The sequence below is a fragment of the Austrofundulus limnaeus genome, unplaced genomic scaffold, assembly GCF_001266775.1.
Source record: "Austrofundulus limnaeus strain Quisiro unplaced genomic scaffold, Austrofundulus_limnaeus-1.0 Scaffold948, whole genome shotgun sequence".
In the NCBI taxonomy this organism is placed as follows: domain Eukaryota; kingdom Metazoa; phylum Chordata; class Actinopteri; order Cyprinodontiformes; family Rivulidae; genus Austrofundulus; species Austrofundulus limnaeus.
The window spans coordinates 9,334-31,965 of NW_013953350.1; the positions used below are offsets into that span (position 1 = coordinate 9,334).

At 40.6% G+C, this 22,632-nt stretch overlaps 2 protein-coding genes across 3 annotated transcripts in view; one reads left to right on the plus strand and one right to left on the minus strand.

Annotated features, from left to right (window-relative positions):
* LOC106533452 (ADP-ribosylation factor-binding protein GGA1) overlaps nucleotides 1-5,427 on the plus strand; it is a 10,712-nt gene extending 5,285 nt beyond the window's left edge. The window contains exons 10-17 of the mRNA XM_014029745.1: nucleotides 371-484; nucleotides 559-699; nucleotides 774-847; nucleotides 938-1,110; nucleotides 2,467-2,696; nucleotides 2,837-3,006; nucleotides 3,104-3,214; nucleotides 4,309-5,427. Of these exons, the coding sequence (XP_013885199.1) occupies nucleotides 371-484; nucleotides 559-699; nucleotides 774-847; nucleotides 938-1,110; nucleotides 2,467-2,696; nucleotides 2,837-3,006; nucleotides 3,104-3,214; nucleotides 4,309-4,419 (1,124 nt within the window). The 3' untranslated portion in view covers nucleotides 4,420-5,427. The remainder of the gene's footprint in view (nucleotides 1-370; nucleotides 485-558; nucleotides 700-773; nucleotides 848-937; nucleotides 1,111-2,466; nucleotides 2,697-2,836; nucleotides 3,007-3,103; nucleotides 3,215-4,308) is intronic.
* A 2,245-nt stretch (nucleotides 5,428-7,672) lies between these two features.
* LOC106533454 (transmembrane protein 184B) overlaps nucleotides 7,673-22,632 on the minus strand; it is a 19,057-nt gene continuing 4,097 nt past the window's right edge. The window contains exons 3-10 of one of the 2 annotated variants that reach the window (XM_014029748.1): nucleotides 19,811-19,976; nucleotides 15,659-15,749; nucleotides 15,469-15,544; nucleotides 14,626-14,717; nucleotides 13,591-13,760; nucleotides 13,176-13,370; nucleotides 12,898-12,924; nucleotides 7,673-9,476 (exon numbers count right to left, since the gene is read on the minus strand). In XM_014029748.1, the coding sequence (XP_013885202.1) occupies nucleotides 9,247-9,476; nucleotides 12,898-12,924; nucleotides 13,176-13,370; nucleotides 13,591-13,760; nucleotides 14,626-14,717; nucleotides 15,469-15,544; nucleotides 15,659-15,749; nucleotides 19,811-19,976 (1,047 nt within the window). In that variant the 3' untranslated portion in view covers nucleotides 7,673-9,246. The remainder of the gene's footprint in view (nucleotides 9,477-12,897; nucleotides 12,925-13,175; nucleotides 13,371-13,590; nucleotides 13,761-14,625; nucleotides 14,718-15,468; nucleotides 15,545-15,658; nucleotides 15,750-19,810; nucleotides 19,977-22,632) is intronic. The other variant, XM_014029749.1, reaches the window with a different exon arrangement.

A 22,632-nucleotide genomic window follows, 5' to 3' on the forward strand; every position in this document is an offset into this window, starting at 1 on the left:
GATGGATGGATGGATGGATGGCTAAATACCACAATTAATCGTGATTAATTTTTTTGCCAATATCGCCCAACCCTACTACGTATTAAACATTTAAACATCTCTTAGCGGTTCTTTTAGATGCTAATATTTAAATCTTTGCATTGCTGTCAGTTTCACATTACAGTGTTATTCTGTAATAAAAATCATCATATCCCTGCAGGACTTCAACCCAGGCTGAACTGAAAGTGCTGCTGCTGTTTGTGCTTCCAAATATCTCTTAATTCTCTGTAAATAAGTGTGTACTTGTYTTAAKAATAAACATTCTTWATTTAAAGGATCCCCATTAGTCTTACCTGTCCAAACATCTCACATTTCTCTCGTCTCTCTGCAGCCGAGATCCTTCAGGCCAACGACAGCCTAACCCACGTCATCAACCTGTACAAGCAGCAGGTGAAGGGGGAGATTGTGAACGGGAACAACACGTTAAACACTCAGAAAKCTACTGGTGGGTGAAAACACCTCCATTTAAAATGAACTGAGAGACAAAAAGTCTTGTTTTAAACCCGTCTCTTCCCGCAGGACGGACAGCGCTGTTGGACCTGTCTGGTTTGGACACTTCACCTCAGTCCCTCACTGAGTTTCCCACTCCGACACATGGTTTGACCGCTCCGTCGCAGGAGATGAGGATCAGRCTTCTTGACGATGAGCTCATGTCACTCGGTAGGACTAGATTTGTCCAGAGTTGGGACGCTCTGGGTTTGAAACACTTTCTCAGTATGATGAATCTTACACAGGTCTGAGTGAAGGAACACATGCTTCCAACGCCCCCTCACAGCCGGAGGACTCCACGGCGTGGGACTCCTTCCAGGTGAGGGACTGAAAACTGATTGTATGGYCTGTTTGGACCTGTTAGGTCACTGATAAGAAGTGTGTAGACTCACTCASTTTCTACTCTCAGTCCTCTGACAGCATTGACACAGACATCCCAGCAGCACCCAGCCTCCTGCTGAGTCCTGATCCCCCCTCCCACCCTCAGCCCCACCAGGGGAACTCAGCTCTGGARGAGTTGGACCTGCTGGGGAAGACGCTGCTGCAGCAGTCCCTGCCTCCAGAGGGCCTGCAGGTCAAATGGTAATTCTGATTTCAGGAAAAGAGCTGTTTTCACTCAAGTGTCTGAGAGGACACTGCAGCAGACAAATGCTGGGACAGTTTTCCTCCCTGCCTTAGGAATAAAAATCCTAGATTTAGGCCCCATTTACAGGATGTGTGTGAAACAGCCGGATCTTTGCTGCGGTTCTGCCGATCGTGTAGACAACTCCACTGGTGTGAAAGTGCGCAAACAGCCGGCACACAGGCTACTGCAGCAAGTTTCTTCTAAACTAACAATTACAATGAATTACAGACAGAAGAGCATTTTTGTTACCACCCTTTGCAGCTTGTAGGAGCAAAACCAACAAGCATCCTAGGTCCGAAAGAACTCTAGTTTATTCACCAGGTGCTGCATGATCGCAGGCCCAGTTTTGTGTAAACAGGGTCTTATGTGGCTCAACCTGCAGTTTCTCCAAATTTATGATGAATTTGCAAATATGCAGCAAATGCTATTCCATTATCACCAGCTGCTGAAAGCAGAAAGGTTGGAAGTATTTAGTTTTTGTGTGTGCATTTGTCTTTTGTGTTAGCAAAATATCACATAAACCAATGTATAGATTTTATTGAAACAGAAAATAATCATTGGATTGATGAACTGATGGAGTCYACCTAATTCAAGACGTTAGAAAACACGTTAGAAATGGCTATTAGTCAGTTTTATAGTTAAAAGTTGATGTGGTAGTAGCTGAGAGTCATCCRAGATTTAAACTCCAAGAATCAYCTCAGTTCTTCTTATACTGCAGAAAWCACTTCTATTCAAGATGTGACCAAAACTGAAACTCAACGTAAAATGATTTTAGTAAACAAAACCTAAGAGACTCAGGACTTTTCAGGTGGTGAAACTCTGGTATTAGAAATGATTGATGTTGTGCATTTCCTTTAGTTTTATTTGGATGTCCAGACTTTAAATTTTTGTTTTGGTTTGTATGTTYCTTCCTCCTCACTTCTGATCAYATAGATGGAATTTTATCAACAAAGGGAATCATCACATTCATGATGTTACAAGTAATACGAGTTAATTTATTTTTTATCTTTTTTTTTTGCATTGTCCTGCCTTCCATTAACTTCAAAGAAACATTTCTCTGCACACACTAAAGATCAAAAAARGTTCTTAGCTGCATGTTTTGCAGAAAATCTCTTATTGTTAAGTCCTCATGTGAACAGAGTTGGTAAAAAATATTTGGTCATTCATCCTTTTCACACACTATCATATAAAACTTGAACATCACTMCTAATTTGATGAGGAGAATTAAAGATTTCTGTGATTTCAGCTAAAAGCCACCATTATTGAACTAAAAAGCAGAAGAACCTGAACATTGTTGATTTTTCTCCTTTAAGGGACAAGCAGCAGAGCAAACCGACTCTAAGAGATCTCCAGAATAAATCTGCAGCCAACATGAGTCCACAGCCTGTTCTGCCCTTCGTCCACGATCATCCCAGTCCTCTTCCAAACTGTCAGCCCAAACCCGGAGCCACCCTGCTGGACAAGTCTCCGTCTCACACAGAAACTCCTCCCGCAGACGTTACACTGGCTAATGTTTTTGTTCCACTAGAATCCATAAAACCCAGTAAGTAAAACATCATCATTTCAGGGTTTTTTTCTAAATGTATAAAATCTCATCTAAAACTTCAGGTAATATACCTGTATAAAGTTTTGATTGTTATTGGAAAAATATAAGAAATGCTCTTTTCCCCTCGCTCCTATTAGGTAGTCTTTTACCAATAACCGTGTTTGACGGACACAGTCTGCGAGTTCTCTTCCACTTTGCTCGGGACTCTCCTCCGTCTCGACCCGACATCCTGGTGGTCATCATCTCTATGTTGTCCTCAGCCCCCGCCCCCGTCACCAACATACACTTTCAGGTTACTGCTGTAAAGGTGAGCAGCCACCAGGTTCAGTACTGGATGAGCTGCACTGCAGCCAATGTCCTCAGTAAAACATGTTTTTGTGTGTGTGTTTGTGTGATAATCACAGTCTTTGGCAGTAAAGCTGCAGCCTCCATCAGGAGCAGAACTCCCCGCTTTTAATCCCATCCTCCCTCCTGCTGCCATCACACAGATCCTGCTCGTAGCAAACCCAAACAAGGTAGTTAATGATTTCCATCTCTCTAGATGCTACATCCCTAATTCCAGTGATGTTGGGATGTTGTGTAAAACATAAATAAAAACAGAATAGGATGATTTTCAAATCCTATTCAACCTAAATTCAATTGAATACACTACAAAGACCTGATATTTAATGTTCAAACAGATAAACTTTTTTCACATATTCACTCATTTTGAATTTGACGCCTGCAACACGTTCCAAAAAAGCTGTAARAGAGTCATGTTTACCTCTGTGTTCCATCACCTTTCCTTTTAGGAAACACTCAGTAAGMGTTTGGGAACTGAGGACACTAATTGTTGAAACTTTGTTGGATGGCAGACTATGTGGCTCTAAAACCTGTATGTAGCTTTCAGCACTAATGGAGCCTTCACAGATGTGCAAGTTACCCATGCCATAAGCACTAATACACCCCCATACCATCAGAGAGGCTGGCTTTTGAACTTTGTGCTGATAACAGTCTGGAGAGTCCATTTGCTCTTTAACCCAGTGGACGTGATGTCAGTATTTTCAAAAGCAATTTGAAATGTGGACTCGTCCGACCTCAGGACACTTTTCCACTTTCTATCAGTCCATCTCACATCTGTTGGACTATTTGCTCACACAGTTGTTCACAAAGGGGTGAACCTCACCTCATCCTTGCTTGTGAACGACTGAGCCTTTCAGGGATGCTCCCTTTATACCCAATCATGGAACTCACCTGTTTCTAATTAACCTGTTTACCTGTAGAATGCTCCAAACAGGTGTATTTTGAGCCTTCCTCAACTTTCCCAGTCTCTTCTTGTCCCTGTTCCAGCTTTTTAGAACGTGTTGCAGGCATCAAATTCAAAATGAGTCAATTTATGCAAAAAAACAAAGTTTATTTATGTGAACATAAAATAGCTTGTCTTTGTTGTGTATTTAATTGAACATAGGCTGAAAAGGATTTGTACATCATCATATTCTGTTTTTATACAACGTCCCAACTTCATCTGAACTGTGGTTGTAAAATAAACCTTTAGCTTTTGTGTTGAAACTGTTTTTAGCTGCAGTACTGCTCTGAATGCTCTGAGTTTCCCCACCTCTGTATGTTTCAGGAGAAGGTTCGGCTGCAGTACAGACTAACCTTCACGTTGGGCGAGCAGGAGCACAGCGAGAGCGGCAGCGTAGAACAGTTCCCTCCTCCGGAGAAGTGGGGGAACCTATAGCATCGAACACCTCAACCTGACAGACTTTCTGCTTTTCAGACTCGACCTCCTCCTGAACACTCCGCCTCATTCAGTTCTCCTCTGTGATCACGTCGAAGCGCCGTCGGATCGGGATGTTTTTTTTCTAGGGATTATACCGACGCTCAACGTGACGTGTGTATGCTTTGCTCTGAATTGGTCACGCGTGTCTGTTTGTATGTGGCTGCACTGAAACAAGCCTGCAACTGCTTCCTCCAGTTTTCTCATCTGTTGTTTTAACAGTGTGCATCTTTCATTTCCCATCTTTTTTCTTTTCAAATCCTCGTGTGTTCACCTTCAGCTCAGCATGCTTTGTCAACAGGCCACACAGTCTCAAAATCAAACGTTAAGTCCAAACTATAGACTCAAATTGAAAAGAGCATAATTATATTAACTTTGTGGTGTTGGTTGAGTTTGTGCTGAGTCACTTTCTGATTGCAGATCCCTTTGATAGCACTTATTTTTGTCATTTCCTCTTTGTGTCTCGAACAAAATCTACTGTAACATCAGAGTTGTGTATTTTCTGCCATATGTGCCTATTTTTGGAGTTTTAACATAGTTTTTATTTCTTTAAAATCAATTTATTTGTTTTTTCATGAGTTACATGTCCATATATCTGGGTTACAAATCAGCTCTTTTTTTTGTAATATCTTTATCATGGTTAAAGTTAAAATAGCATCTTTTATCATAGTGTTTAAGTTATTATTGAAGCATTTATCGGGTTAAACTGAAGATCAGAAACTTGAATATATGCAAAGTGAGCTGCTCTGTGCACAGCATTCCGTCTGCAACTTGTTTAAGAGAAATAAATCGGCGCTGCATGTCCAACCATGCTGAACATGTCTCCCCCTCCCGCCAGGCTCTCAGCCACATTCCACCGTCTTCATGTCCAGTCAGACTGCTCTGTAAAGGCCAGCAGTGGCACATCACTTCTGTACATTTGACCTGTGCAGTGTGCAAAGAACATAATAAAATACTCTAAKTGGAAAAGTGGGCTTTTCTTTTTCTTCTTGGTGATGTAGAGGAATGTTGTGTCCCCTGCAGAAAAGACTCAAATCTGCACTGAGAAGATTTATTCAACATAAAAACAAAAAGTGCCTTAGAGGCTGTGGGCCCAGTCAAGGAGGAGGGGCCTGCACCACCTGATTAATCCTCAGACTGAAGGTTTTTCTAGTAGTTGGATCTTAGTTGGCCCTCAACCCTGCAGCTGCCTCCACCTACAGGATACACATCTATCACCTGCCCTGGTACTTCATGTGGAGGACTGTTAGAACTGGAGTCATGCAGTAGAAATGAAAAGTAAAACAGGAAAGTTTGTGTAATCTCGTCCCCGTCTGATATTAGCCAGCAGAAACCGTTTGGGATCGATGACTTCAAGCACCTGGAACAGATCCCTGGTTTAGGTCCAGACGGACGATAAAAGAGATTAAATGAGTTGGGACAGTCGTAACTGATGACAAACTTTACATCATCTTGTGGAGAAGTTGTGATGTTTGCTCAGTTACAGGGAGGGAAAAGACAGAACATTGTGTTCTATCACACCTGTCAAACACACATCAACACCTTACCTGTCAGCTGATGAGCTGCTGGTACAATGAACAACTAAAACAGGCCTTTACTCAACAGGATAATCCCAATATACACTCACCGGCCACTTTATTAGGTACACCTGTCCAACTGCTCGTTAACACTTAATTTCTAATCAGCCAATCACATGGTGGCAACTCAGTGCATTTAGGCAAGTAGACATGGTCAAGACAATCTCCTGCAGTTCAAACCGAGCATCAGTATGGGGAAGAAAGGTGATTTGAGTGCCTTTGAACYTGGCATGGTTGTTGGTGCCAGAAGGGCTGGTCTGAGTATTTCAGAAACTGCTGATCTACTGGGATTTTCACGCACAACCATCTCTAGGGTTTACAGAGAAAAAGAAAAAACATCCAGTGAGCGGCAGTCCTGTGGGCGGAAATGCCTTGTTGATGCCAGAGGTCAGAGGAGAATGGGCAGACTGGTTCGAGCTGATAGAAAAGCAACAGTGACTCAAATAACCACCCGTTACAACCAAGGTAGGCAGAAGAGCATCTCTGAACACACAACATGTCGAACTTTGAGGCAGATGGGCTTCAGCAGCAGAAGACCACACCGGGTGCCACTCCTTTCAGCTAAGAACAGGAAACTGAGGCTACAATTTGCACAAGCTCATCGAAATTGGACAAGAGAAGATTGGAAAAACGTTGCCTGGTCTGATGAGTCTCGATTTCTGCTGCGACATTCGGATGGTAGGGTCAGAATTTGGCGTCAACAACATGAAAGCATGGATCCATCCTGCCTTGTATCAACGGTTCAGGCTGGTGGTGGTGGTGTCATGGTGTGGGGAATCTTTTCTTGGCACTCTTTGGGCCCCTTGGTACCAATTGAGCATCGTTGCAACGCCACAGCCTACCTGAGTATTGTTGCTGACCATGTCCATCCCTTTATGACCACAATGTACCCAACATCTGATGGCTACTTTCAGCAGGATAATGCGCCATGTCATAAAGCTGGAATCATCTCAGACTGGTTTCTTGAACATGACAATYAGTTCACTGTACTCAAATGGCCTCCACAGTCACCAGATCTCAATCCAATAGAGCATCTTTGGGATGTGGTGGAACGGGAGATTCGCATCATGGATGTGCAGCCGACAAATCTGCGGCAACTGTGTGATGRCATCATGTCAATATGGACCAAAATCTCTGAGGAATGCTTCCAGCACCTTGTTGAATCTATGCCACGAAGAATTGAGGCAGTTCTGAAGGCAAAAGGGGGTCCAACCCGTTACTAGCGTGGTGTACCTAATAAAGTGGCCGGTGAGTGTATATCAAACTTTTACATAAATGCTGGCAGTTTACACACAGCTCATTGTCATTGTGAACTGAAAAAGATAACATTTATCCTTAAATTCTAAGGTTTGTGTTCAAGGCCAACAATTCACATAACTTCTAACTGATCAGCAGAACACAGTTTGCTTTTATCTTAGTTCTGACGGCACCAGGAGACCCGTTTTTCAAGTTTAGTAACAAGAAACGGCACTAAACCAAAGGTCAGARGGATGTTTTCTGCGAGGGATGTCAGGGTGGGCTCCTGAAAGTTTGGAAACCTTATTTAGCAAATCTGACGGAGCTTGTGAGTGTCAAAAAGAGGGTGAGGCGGTTCCTTTAGGTCACGACTCCTGCCGACAAAAACTTGGTGACAAAAATTTGTATTATTTTTCTTTTGTCCTTTATTCCCTTTGCAACACCAACAGAAACCAACATAACGTCCAAACAAATACCTAATATACATATTAAAAAAGTATACAACTAAAAATAAAACTGTAGCATTATGTCAAATGAAAATAATAAAAAGCTCAAGTATACAAACAAAGCACTGTACCAAACATCATTACAGTCAACACCATAAATAAGTCACAGTGCTCTGAGAAACTATTTACACATCCACTATGTTTAAAACATTTTATAATGTCGTAGAATCAGTAAGCTTCAMTTAGATATGCTGTTACCTGAGGGCTAAGATAAGGGTAATAATGTTCCCTTAAAAAGGCAAAACCATATTTGAATATTTCAGTAATTGAACTTCTCTTAACCCTAAACTCAACTGTTGCACTCAAGATCCAGAAAGTGGCAGCTAAAAGAAAAATGACTCAGATTTAAATCATCTCTGAGAGTAAACCAGCAGAAGGTGATCATGTTCTGCTTCCATGCATCCACGTACACATTTAGCAAGTTTTCAAACAAACCAAAAATAAAGAAAAAAAAAGGGTCAAATGTATATATTAGGAATGTAAATTAAGATCAGTTCAACAACATTTAAGAAGCAGGAGGAGCAGGGGCAAGTCTGAACACACCATAAATTAGTAGATTACAGAATATCATCTGGAGGAGCTGTATCTGTAATCTGCATGGGTCCAGTCCGCAGTCCCTCTGCTCATGCTTTCAAAATAAAAATAAATAAAATCTCTGGTACAGCTGTTTCATTTAGTCCTCCACAATCTCCTCCGTCGGGCAGCAGATAAACTTTTTACACTTTAGTTTTACTGATGAAACAATCCCACAAAAATACAGTTTATATTTTACAACATTTCTAAAGTACTTTGCTGCAACAAGTTTTATATTTTAAGTCATACAACAGGAAATATAAAATGTTTTTTTTGTGATTAAAACATTAAAAGCCAGTTACTCAAAGTTTTTATTTCTTACCTTTGTTTAAATATTCAGCAATTCTAAAGTCAAAAACAGCTCGTCTCACTAAGTGGGGGGTCTGCTCTCATTGTTTATAAAGCAGGAATAAAATGAAAGATTTAAAGATGTGTTTCAGTGAAGATGGCACTTTTTGTTTATCTTCTGGCTTGTTTTTCTGCAGTAGCCATTAAAGTGCATTATTAGAGATGCTTTATGCAGGCACAGTGATTTGTACTAACCAGTATTCAGGAGATCGTTTCGTTATTATCTGTAGCCACAGCTGCAATATGACACCAACACAAACAACTCAGACATAAACCGTCCCATTTGAATTTTCTTTCTGCTCAGCCTTTTTTCTTGTTCTATTCGTTCTTTCTACGCTCATAACATTCATTCATCCCTTTCCTGTCGCAGCAGTCCACCATGTTTTAGGTGTAAGAGAAATCTGAGCTTTCACTCTAATCCAAAAATGAAAACTAATCCCACCTTTCATGTTTAAGGCTTGAATAGAAGATCTGATTTGTCTCACACGGCTGAGGATACGTCAATACGGACTGCAGAGGTAAAGTGAGCGTTAGAGCGTGTCTCKGTCTCAGAACTCGTCGTCGGAGCTGAGCAGCAGGGTCTTCTCGTTGTCTCCGCGGGCGCTGAGGTTACTGTGGCTGCGGGACAGGGACGGCCCGCCGCCTCGCTCCAGCGTGGACTGCTGGGTGTACTGCTGATAGGCCGGGGAGAAGTTATGGATGGCGTCCTGGACCATGTCCCCTGGATTCATGGTCTCCTTCAGGCTGCTGGAGATGCTCTTCATTGGGGCACAGCGACCTGGAGGAAAAGTTGAAATGGAAAAAAAKCCCCACAACAAATAGATTATGTAAGATTTACAGAATAAAACACTTCATGAATTTTTGTCACATATGGAGAATTTATGGAAAAGATATCTGTTTTAGTTAAGTATAATTTCCAGTTAATTTTGACAGGCTGGTAACTACACCCATTAAAACATTGTTTTATCGCCCCCTGCTGACAACACTATGAACTTCAGTTTATTTACTTCAGGTTAAAAGTGTGTTTTATATTATGTATCTATCTTATCTGGCCAACAAAATCATATTTTATAGGTTTTATCAGAGATGTCAAGTAATGAAGTACAAATACTTTGTTATTTTACCTAAGTAGTAACTTTGGTTATTTGCACTTTACTGGAGTAACTATTTTTCAGCCAACTTTACTTCTACTCCTTACAAATACAAAAGGTATTTAACTTCTATATGGCTTCAGATTGTTTTCAATCCAGCTTGTCATCATTCAGAAAATAAAAAAATTAAAAACCTCCACATGACGCCTCCTGCATGGTATGCAGTGGGTAAAATAAGTATTGAACATGTCAACATTTTTCTCAGTAAATATATTACTAGAGGTGCTAATGACATGAAATTTTCACCAGATGTTGGTAACAACCCAAGTGATCCATATATACAAAGAAATCAAACCATAAATGTCCAGAAATTAAGTTATTTGTAATAATGTGGAATGGCACAGGGAAAAATTATTGAACACATGAAGAAAGGGAGGTGTAAAAAGGCATGGAAAGACAAGACACCAGCTGAACTCTCTCAGTAATTAGAAAGCAAGCCTGCCCCTTGTCAGTGCAAGTTAATATCAGCTGGTTCAGTCCCAAATGATGGCCAGGTATCACACAAGAACCATCTGATGATGGGTAAAAGTAAAGAGCTCTCTCAAGACCTTCACAACCTTATTGTTGCAAAGCATAATGATGGCATCGGTTACAGAAGAATGTCTAAACTTCTGAAGGTTCCAGTGAGCACTGTTGGGGTCATAATTCAGAAGTGGAAAGAACATTATTTCACCATAAACCGACCACGACCAGGTGCTCCTCACAAGATTTCTGACAGAGGAGTGAAAAGAATTATCAGAAGAGTTGTCCAAGAGCCAAGGACCACTTGTGGAGAGCTTCAGAAAGACCTGGAATTAGCAGGTACGWTTGTTTCAAAGAAAACAATAAGTAATGCACTGAACCACCATGGCCTGTATGCACGCTCACCACGCAAGACTCCACTGCTGAAGAAACAGCATGTTGAAGCTCCTTTAAAGTTTGCTGCACAACATTTAAACAAGCCTGTGTAATACTGGGAGAATATAGTCTGGTCAGATGAGACCAACATTGAACTGTTTGGATGCCAGAATACACATCATGTTTGGAGGTCAAATGGCACTGCACATCAGCCCAAAAACACCATACCAGCAGTGAAGTTTGGAGGTGGGAACATCATGGTGTGGGGCTGTTTTTCAGCATATGGTACTGGCAAACTTCAAATAATTGAAGGAAGGATGAGTGGAAAAATGTACAGAGACATTCTTGATAAAAATCTGCTTCCATCTACCAGGATGATGAAGATGAAACATGGCTGGACATTTCAGCAAGACAATGAGCCTAAAAACAAAGCCAAGGAAACTCTCAGTTGGTTTCAGAGAAAGAAACTAAAGCTGCTGGAATGGCCCAGCCAATCACCTGACCTGAATCCAACAGAAAAMCTATGGAAAGAACTAAAGATCAGAGTTCATAGAAGAGGTCCACGAAACCTTCAAGATTTGAAGACTGTTTGTGTGGAAGAATGGGCCAAAATCACACCTGAGCAATGCATGCCACTATTTCTCCATACAGGAGGTGTCTTGAAGCTGTCATTGACAACAAAGGCTTTTGTACAAAGTATTAGATAAATTTCAGTAAGRGTGTTCAATACTTTTTCCCTGTGCCATTCCACATTATTACAAATAACTTCATTTCTGGACATTTATGMTTTGATTTCTTTGTATGTATGGATCACTTGGGTTGTTACCAACATCTGGTGAAAATTTCATGTCATTAGCACCACTAGTAATATATTTACTGAGAAAAATGATGACGTGTTCAATACTTATTTTACCCACTGTAAATATATACCATTCTAACAAGCCATTGATTTGTATGAGCCAACACACCTTCACAACACAAATCATGTGACACTCCTGAGGGACATATCAGACAAATGAAGACGATCGTTGCAGCTTGAATGCAGCTGAAACAGGCAGTCGAGTGCTTCCTAAAATTTTCAGCATTAACATTTTATTATGTTGGATAGTCATAGGGAGGTGGGGTTGTAACTATAGACCCCTGAGGAACAGGATAAGCTTTTATCCTTAATGTCTTTTTTTCCCCTTATGGTACTTTTACTTTTAAACTTGGAGTAGTTTTAAAACCAGTACTTTTACACTTTTACTGGAGTAAAAAGCTTGAGTTAATATTTCTACTTCTAAATCCTAGTGTCTATACTTTTATTTAAGTAATGAATGTGAATACTTTAATAAACCACTGTGTATTAGAGCCAGTATACAGACCAAATAAATTACAAACCCCAGAATACACTGGGAAGGCCAGTAGAGTCATGAAAGTTAAAGCTTATAACAAATGCCCCACTGTAGCCTCACGCTAAATCCTGGAGTCAAATTAAAACTACACACCCATGAATATTACTTTTTCACACCAAACTAAAACACTTTTTTGTTTATATTTTTCTAAATTCAATATTTTGTGATGTACCCGCATCTGATCAATGAATTTATARTTATTTATATGCATTTTGTTGTTGTTGTTTTTGGAGAAGTGGTAGCTGCATGTTGGGATTTTCAAAGAGGTTTTAAAATGTGTTGACGGTCTGTGGCAAAATGTTTTCWTTTGGAATGAAAAGTTAAATCAATGTGCAGAGAGGAAGGTATGCAAAATTATATTATTCTTTTATTTTAAACATTATCAGCAATTTTAAAATGCTAAAAAATGGCAGTCCTGAGAAAAGTTAACTTCATATCTATATGAATGTTTGAACAAAAACATTTGAAAAAACATAAAACCTGTGAATCTAAATCATGAAAATGAATGGACCCTGATATGAGGATTGGAAACTGATTTAACAACAAACATTAAAAAGCCAGCTGATGACATTAAAACTACTACAATCAAAACAAAAAAGCAATCACAGCTAAACAATCACAGATTAAATCAAATTTACAGCTAATAAATGCACACAAAGACTTTTATATACAATACAACAATAAAATAATTGTAAAAATAAATGGCCACAAGGTGCAAAAGACTACACCACCAACAAATGAAATAATGAACCTTTAACTTCAGTCAGAAGTCACAGACTGAGACCAGCAAAGACAAAACAGCCATCATGTGACCTACCGTATTGTCCATAAATAGGAAATGAGCCTTTTAGTGCCGCACCAGGAGGAGAGAGACAGAAGACAAAGAAAGACAAGGGACAAAAGAGAAGTCAAGATGAAAATGGAGGTAAAGCAAACAGCAGAAGAAAAGAAAGTGACTCACAATAGTCAAAGGAAGGAACACAGAGAGGTCAGATCAGTCCTGTAGGACCGCTGAACCAGAGTGAGTCACACAGAAAATCTAACTCTTTGTTTTTACTTTCTCCAGCCTCAAAACAGAGCAGAGCTGTCACTCACCATACGAGTCCAGCCGCTTGTCCATGTAGACTTTGTAAGTGAAGGCGTGGCGCAGAGCGACGGCGGCGAAGAACATCTCGATGCAAATGATGAAGTTTTGGTATCCAGCGGCGACCGTTCCTTCTCCCACGGAGAAGTCGGCCGAGTTGATCTGAGGAATCGCTCCGCATTTCTCCAGGATGGCCAGCAGCATCCCTGCAACACAAACGGGAAACGTGAAAAAATAAAAATACAGAAGCTCTATAAAGTCACTGCTTCAGATCTGTGGAGAAACTTTTAAAACATTACAACACTTCTCTCAAAACACATGATTCAGTGGGAAGGTGCTCAATAATGCTCATGGTTTTTTTTCCTATCTATTGTGACGAGCCAAAAATGTAAAGTGGATATTTAAAAGCTCTAAAATCATTCTTACCCTGCCAGAAGGAGAGAAAGATGACCGACTTGACCATGAAGAACTTGAGTACGGGGTTGTAAGGGACAAGCAGCTCACGTGTAGCAAAGTAGAAGAGGAAGAGCGCGTAGAGCGACAAGCTGACCGAGATGTTATAAATGATAGTGACATACAGGTAGCCACTAGCCACACTGGAGGAAACAGACACACGAAATAAAAATCATAACTTTTCCTTATGAATGCCTCTGGTACCTGCCAGGCTAACATTGTAAATAAAAAGTTATTCTTAATGTTTTGCCTGGTAAAATAAAGGTTAAATAAAAATATATATATATATTGTTCAAACATTTCAGTCCAGAAAAATTTGCTCTGTTGGTTTCAAGACAGAGCAGTGGTGGGTAAAGTTCTGCTAATCTGCTAACAGCAGAACTAGCTTCTTGTTTAGCAGATTAGCTTTTTTGCTAACTTTGGAAACCATTACCAGACCAATTAGCTTCTGCAAAATTATGTTTTGTTAATTTTAAGTCCATTATTTACAAATGTAAGACCCCAAATTGAATAAAAACTATCTCTTCTTACAAGCATATGCAGCGTCTTTAGCAAGTAAAATTTAAACTAGTGTCAAAATGAAATAGACATTAAGCACTGACTACAAATACAATATGAAGGAGAAAGTATTTGCTATTTGTTGTTTGACTAACTTCCAACACTATTTATAAAAATACAAACTAATGAAAGAAATGCTTTTATTCTGAAAGAGTAAAACTGAAAGTATCACARGTTAGGCAGAGCTATAATTCTTCGACTGGAAGAAGATGAAGAAGGAGTGACACTCGTCTTAGCAGCTAGTGTTAGCTTCTACTAATTTTTTAAAACTGTTTAGTGGTTTAGCGTTAGCAGCGCTAAAATTCTTGTTTAGCAGATTAGTGGTTAGTGAACCCAACCTTTTGTTTAGCTGTGCCCACCACTGAGACTGAGGATGTAATGATTCTGCATTGTTAAAAAGATGTATTTTTGTTTAGTAGGAATTCGGTATAAGCTGCTGGATAAACGTACTTAAAGTCTCCATCTTTGTATTTCCCAAAGGCTTGAAGAATGACAGTGATCACTGCCATCAGGGGTTTGACCACGCAGAACTGGAGAGTCGCCTGACAAAGCAGAGAAATGAAGCCTCATTCATAAGACAGCTCAGACTGACACCTGTTCTGTTCTCAGATCGTTCAGAAAAAACACGGAGGCAGCAAGGGGATAAAGTGAGCCCACCTCTGATGCCCCTCTGAGCCAGCAACAGAGGTAGTATCAGAGCCGGCCTGAGCCGGGCACACTGACTCGTATTAAAGCAACCTGCTGTTCCAGGGCTCAGAAAAGGATAATGAGCTGATGACATCAGTGAGCGACTACAGGATTAATAAACAAACAGATTTATTACAGAGGGAATATTAAAGATGAATGTGAAACAACAACTTTGTAGTTAGTTTAAAATATATTGAACCACAGAATCGCTAAATGTTGTGTTTGATGAGGCAAATGCCGTGACACAGTAAATACATTAGGGTCCACTTCAGCCGAGCTGAGATCTACTCCATGCCTCTTTTGGTTCCACTCTGCTGGGTTCATTTCTGAACGTGTACATGTGAGCAGGACCTGGCCGGCTTCTCCTGTGATTTATGAATGAACCGAGGGAGCTTAAAGCCGGATCGGTCTGTGCAGTGATTTTGCGGAACTGTCTTGTGAAAGAGGCTTGAGTTACTGATGTGGACACCAATGATAACTGAGTAACTCTGACAGATTTTGGTTCTACATAAAAATCAGTATTAACACCATACTAAGAGCTTTAAAAGTAACATGAATCAATAAATGTGTCAGGAACTAGAGCCACCTCTGAGCATGGATTCATACCTGTTTACAAAACCTGAGGAACCCGATGGAGTAGGTCTTTCCCCACAAACAGCAGGTCCCATACATGCAGCTGGACCTGAAGCGAGTTAGAGATCAAAACAAGAGCAGAATGCAGGCTGTCTTTATGTAAATCTGTTTTTATAAACAACGCCATGAGCAGAAAGTAGTGCTGGCGGCAAACACGACTCACTCAATGGGTTTCCCTCGGATTTCAGCCATGATGGCGCTCTCTCCTCCCAGATACTCGTAACACAGACTCAGGAAGTTATAGATGACAAACGCTGCAAAGGGTGACAAATACAAAGGAAAAAGTTTCAATTAATGTTGTAATACGGTTGAGTTCATTAGAAACTAAAAACCTGCCCCATCTTGTTAAAAATGATTTCACATCAGCTGTGTCTACATAAGCAAAACGATTGGGTTTAAGTGATGTAATTTCACCAGTGCTGCTCTCCTAATTACAGCTAAATTCTGCTGATTCGGATTCTCGACAGCTGAGTTTGGCACATTCGGGCGGAGAGGTGAGTCWTGATGCCCATCAGGCAGCTCACAGAGGACTGGCGGATGCTTGTCGGGAGGGAACGTAATTATAAAGTGTTGCTCTCTGGGTGCAGAGAGAGTGAACGTGGAGCCCTGCGATGACGACACACCTGGTGAGGAAAGCAAACTCTGGGGACAGCTCATGTTTGCAGAGGCTTGTCGCACAGCGTGATGCTGAAATCTGTTTAGATGACATTTGGTATTCTTCCTCATTCTGGGCCCCATCTGGATTTAAGATCAGGACAAACTGTAGGATTAGACTCCAGAGTTTGATGTTTACTCCTTGTWAGCAAACAAACATGACAGCTACATCTAATCCGGTGTACCTAATCATTTTTGGGACACTCTCTCTAAAAATAATGTGCATTTTAAACAAAGCTGACAAGCTGCACACCGATCGCAGTGATTGGTGTGAGCAGAATGTTTTCCATCTGCTGCTCCAGGTGTTTGCTGGCCTATTTAAGGCTAACCCAAAGATACCAGCTCTGCACTGCCTGAGCTCGCTGTAATTTATTTATTTTTTCCCTGTTTGAAAATGGCTGAGTTTAAATTTGCAGCATGATGAAAGTGCTCACCAGAAGTCAYCAGCACAGGGCTGCCTTTGTGTTACAGTGTTACAGAACCACACAGCTGTATTTTTCACACTCAATAAGCTCATGTGCCTTTTGAATTGAAAAGAATAAGCAGTGCTTAAAGTGAAAATGTTAATGCACACTTGAGCAAAACAAATCAAAAMATACTGGATTTAATTATTTGATGAGAGAACATTTGAATGCTTTAGCAAGAAAGCCTTCAAATAACACTCAACAATCTGTCAGTACTTAAGTATTTAATAAACTGTAAAACATTTCTATAAAACCATGTTTAAAAAATGAAGTGGGGTTTTGTAGTCATAGTCTGACTTTGTACAGCGGCTCCTGTTTATGATTCAAACTTTCTCTTGACACTTAATGCAGTTAGTTTAAAATAATCTCAGTGCCTTTCTTAAAGGAGACCAATTATGGGTCCTAGAAATTTTTATGGTATGTCTGTGGTCTATCCAGTCCATTTTCATTCAGTTTAATGCACAAAATAATTATCAGATAATAAAATTTCCCATTTTCTAGTTCTGCCTGCTCTGACTTCCGTTCAGAAGAGCTGTTTATGTTAATGAGCTCTGTTGGTAACGCCCTCCAAAAATCTGTTGACATTAACTCCACCCTCCAAAGCCAGCTTTTATGTTAGCATGGCTAATAATAGCAGAAGCTCTGTTGTACAACCGTATATATGAGATCCTGAGTCAGACCCAGAGGCAGAGTTGTGATCACAGCTTTTTTTTTCTCCTCCTCCTGTGTCGGAGCTCTGCGCTCACTCTGCATGCTGTTACCGGGGCAGGTAATAGGAGCAGCAGTGGTCAAAATACCACAGAAATTTGAACAAATTGGCTAAAGCTAAAAACAATAGAGGTACATGAGAAAACATGTTCATAACAAACGAAAATAAATAATTAAATTGTATCCATGTCYGCCTTGAACCCTGGTCTCATGCTCTCTGGTCCAACACTCTACCCATTGCCCTATTGGAGACTTGTTGTGCAATGAGCTGCACATTGCACAACAAGAACCGTGACGGCTCTTTATACTGTGGAGGTGGGGCCTCACCCGGGTGTTGTTAGGTAAGGGGCTGAACGCAGGTTCCGGTGGGTTGTCGTACGGCTTGTGACATCAAGAAATGAAGGAAGTATAAAACTTGTCGTTAATATACATTAYAAATACATTTACTTACAGTAAATATGCCCCTGGGTGCATTTTTTGGTCCTAGGACTGTTTTTTTTAAAGAAGTACATACCCAAAGTTGAGTAAAAAAAGCTTTAAAGAGTGAATTTGGCATAAAAGGTCCCCTTTAACATTCTGAATCCAGAGCACAAGAGATTTTAGTGATTTTTCAAATTATTTAAAGGGGGGTCTCGTGCGCGGGGGTGGTTTGTTTCGCCCGTGTGCTATGATGCAGTTTACTTAGCATCTGACAATACATTTCCTCAAAGGTGTTTTGAATCTGAAAAGAGCTTCACTGAGTGAAAAGTAGTGTGGAGAGCAGCGCACAGTAAGTTTCACTTTCACTTTTGCTCTGTTACTGCCGAGAGCCTGCAGGACTCATGGGCGGGCTGTGTGGGGAGGGTGTGCGCTCTGCCATGAGGAAGTTCAGCTTAAAGACACGTCCCAGGGGTGTTTCTYGTCCCCATCTGTCATTTTGCTCCTCAGCATGGCTGCCTAAAAACACCGCAGGATTTCTCAAACATGCATGAATGGGTCAAAACAAGGCTTTGGGCATGTTTTTTTTATGAGCGTGTAACATTATAACATGATATAAAACTCAAAAAAGTTGATTTTACGTGATACTGCCCCTGTAAAACAATGTTCTGAGGAGGTTCAAACTCTTTAGCTAACATTTTCTGAGGTATTTTATGGCCACGTTTAGGTTCTGCTTTGAAACTTTACTCAGTTCCTGCAGCTTCACTGAGCCACAGAGAGGTRTTGTTGTGTCTTTCAGGTCAATATGGCACATTTACTTGGGAAGATCACTTGTCAGCACAAATGACTTCCCTGAAATACTGTATATCTCAGACAGTAAACAGTGTTAGCCGAAAGCTTTTTCCTGCTGAGCAAATTAGATAAACTTCATTTAAAGATTATACATTGTCTCCTTGAGTGAGGTTGTTGCTTTGATGAGTTAAACAATTACTCCAGATTTGTTCAAAAGCATTTAATTAAAGCCTTCCATAGTTTTAAGAGTAAAATAATTATCATTGAAGCTGTGGAATGAGTTGCAACTTTTACAAATCCAGCCAAAAAAAAAATACTTTTAGCAAGTCCGGATTTTAAGCAATCTAGATTTGAAAACAGTCAAACAGTATTTGATGTGGAATACTGTATTTGTGATTCTTCACAATAAATGTAAAACAAATACACTTAGAACAAAAAGTAAGGAAATGTGTGTTTGGTAGATGATTTCTTTGTTGTAACAATTGTTCTTGGCGATAAATATACCGTTGTAAAGCCCGTTAATTTCCCTTTTAAATGTTGCCACATTTGTAAGGAACATGCATTTGTGGGCTGAACAGTAGAACTGAGTATGTGGGTTGCACACATGAAAACTTTGCAGAATCTTCTCTGCCAAACAGCTTATTTTGTTGWTGTTATTGGCKTTTGTTTTGAGTTCTGGTACCCCRAGGTGCTGCCAATCAAGTGCGCCGTACAAGATTTATTGTCAAGAAGCCTTACTACAACAAAGAAACAATCTACCAAACACAGATTCACTTACTTTTAGTTTTAAATATATTTAGGTTTACTAGAATTTGGGTTTAATGCTACATGCTAATTTGTGTTGATATAAATGGAGACAAACTGCAAACTAGCCTCATCACATTTTACTGAACTAATCTATCCATATCAGTTGATGACAAATAAAACATTTTCAATACTATAACCACAGTCTGACAGGGTCCATATGTTTAATCAACTCAAAGGTGAGATGATGTTTGAAGGATCTGCTCATTTTCACACAGTTGCTAGGAAACTCTCCACCCCCAACCTCCCCCTGCTATCCCAACAGGCCATGGAGACGTGACAACAAAGAATGGCAACCTTTGTAAATTAAGACTCTACAAAGGCCAGCTGCCCCACAAGGGTTTCACATAAATCCTCACTCTCTTAGTTCTAACAAGAGACAGAACACACTACCCTCCCTCTGATGATTGTCCTGAGTGCAGTTTGTCTGCAGCAGAAAGACTCGGAGTTGGACCCGATTGCCTTTGGCTGCTTACCTTCATAGCAGTCTCGAACCGTGTCGAAGTACACGTAATACTCCTCATTGGTGAAGAAAAGGAGGCTGAGCCAGGAATCGAAGGCGTAGATAGGGACTATGAAGAGAATCCTCACTATGTGTCTCTGCTCGTTTGGGGAGCTGTAGTAACGCAAGTGCATGTAGATCTAAAATGAAAAAGGAGGCAGATGAAGTTAAGATAAGTCAGACATTATCCAACTAAAACCCACAGTTAAAGAAAATGTCTGTATAAACAGGAAGCAAAGGGTGGATTTCTTCGACGCATCAGGGGAAGGACAGTGGTGATTGATAGACTCAATGAGGCACAGAACTGGGGGGTCTGGGCCATTGTCTCTGAAAGTCTCTGCTCATCTGTCTTCATGTCAACACCGAGGGTCTGGACGGAGGTTCCAAAAACATCTGCTTTAGTTGACCTAATCTAGGTTTCCATGCAATCGAAGGATAAAAAACATTTTAAAACTACTTAGCTCAGATGTGAAGGCCTAAATGCAGTATCTTATTAAGAAGCACCAACAGAATCTGCTAAAACAGTCGATTAAACTATTATTTTGTGATGCTTTAGTTTTCACAGAATGATAAACAAACGGAAACTAAATGCGACTTCATGAAATCTGAATCTGTGCGGACGATACGCGCCTGCCAAACGGAGACACCGGAGTTGGTGTGAGCAGCGTATGTGTTCACAAACACGAGGGGGTTGTTTTAGGAAGCTGATACTGAGCTTTTATTACTCCCATTCAGAGCAGCAGACGATAAAGAGGACAGGTGAGCCTTTTGTCAGCAGCGCCTCTTTCTGCTCCACCCGGCACCCTTTTCCACTTACACAATGTCCTCCGCAATGATCACCTTTCCTGGTAGGTAAACGGACACACACCTGGGGTAAAATAATGAGAAGTAGGTGACGACATGACAAGCGAGCCAGTGCGGTACAGGTACTGTTGCTAGGTGACCTTTGGCTGAGCACACACACACGCACGCACGCACGCACACACACACACACACAGCTCCTGCTCACTGATGAGGTGGTAGTTGAGCCAGTAACACCTGTTGTCTGAGTGACAAAAGGCTTTTCTTTAACTCTTCTTTAACAGAGGTTTAGTCAACAAAACCAATAGAGAGTTTGAACTGAAGTTCACTAAACTTATTCAAAACGTTCAGCTTACACAACGCCATTTTTGAGTGATACCGTAGCTTTTCTGCTACGGTTCGGACGTTCGCGTTCATGACAACAGCACTTGTTTTCTCTGAAACCAAAGCTTTGAATCCAAGAGAGGAGGTTTCTGGGACACCCCCCTGCAACCTAAATCAACCTCATCTTCGGTCCAAACAAAGGTTCATGTATTCACCTCCAGCAAACTCTTCCTGCAGAGAGGTGAAGGAGACGAGTGCGTACAGCTTGACCTGGATGGAGCCGTCTGAAATGAGCAGATATCTCGGGAGGTTTCGGACAAGCTGGCCGCCCACGGTTACACAAGCACTTATAAATAGTGTGCCGTGACAAAAACAAAAAACAAACAAAAAAAACTAATAAAACAGACTACCAGATGATAAAGCCACAACTGTTTAAGCCACCTGCTGACGATCCACTCACAGAGTGAGAGACACACTGACATGGAGACACACACACCTGAGCAGAACCGAAGAGACATGAAGCAAATAGAGTGAGACTTGACAATAGAGACGAGCTTTTGTAACCAGGGAAACTGCTGGCCCCGCTTTGGGAACCTCTCCTATAAAGGATTCAACAAGCACAGCAATATTCATATAAAACGTTTTTTTTTTTTTTTCATGTTTATTTGGCAGCTTGAGTGGTTAGCACTGTTGCCTCACAGCAAGAACATTCTGGGCTCAAGTTCTGGTTTTGGCCTGGTGTCTTTCTGTGTGGAGTTTGCATGTGAGTGGGGTACTCTGGTTTCCTCCCACTGTCCAAATTCATGCATGTTAGGCTGCCTGCACGCCCAGGACTCCCTTGAAAAAGAGATCTGAGATCTCAATGTGACTTGCTCAAACCTGCTTAAACTTAAATACAGTTTAAATTAAAAAAATTAATTCTTCACAGTCAACGATGATAAACGTTTCCAGAGATCGATCACATGCAAACAGGGTTCAGCTAAAACATATTTACAACTAAAGGCCGACTAACAGCAGCTAGAGCTAAACAACATTGGTAAACTGAAACCCAGGGACCAGAACCATCTCTATCTTGAGATGTTATGCAAAAATAATATCTTGTTGTTGATAGAGGTAAATTTATTGTCACAAGTCTCTATATCTTAATAGGCAAAGAAAGTTTTAGTGCGTTCTAAATAAACATGAAAAATATGCAACAAACTTTTGAGGAGAACAAAAGCCCTTCACCTGATTGTTTTTAACAAAACAACAACAAAAGTTGCCTGTATGCTGCCATATGATAAAAACAGACCAAGGCTTTATTTCACAGTGTGATTTTGAAAGATTATGTTTGACAGATGAGGGTAACATATCCATGGTTTCATTTAATGTGTGGTCATTTGATTTAGTCAAAACAGACCTATTACTTTAAGGTCTTCCTATCCATGTCCCTTTGCTGCCCTGTACTCGATCAGTTTTATAATGAGACCTCATCAGCCTAATCTGAACTAAACTGACAAGCAGCTCTTCAGATAAACTCATGTTCCACAAACTGCAACACAGCCAAACTAATCCACTGAATATACTAATCCAGCCTATAAGTGATGTGTTTGATTGACACAACGACGTGTCATGAAGTGTTAAATTAACAGGGATCCAGGGTTATTATAGTTAACTAAAATTACTCTAAGC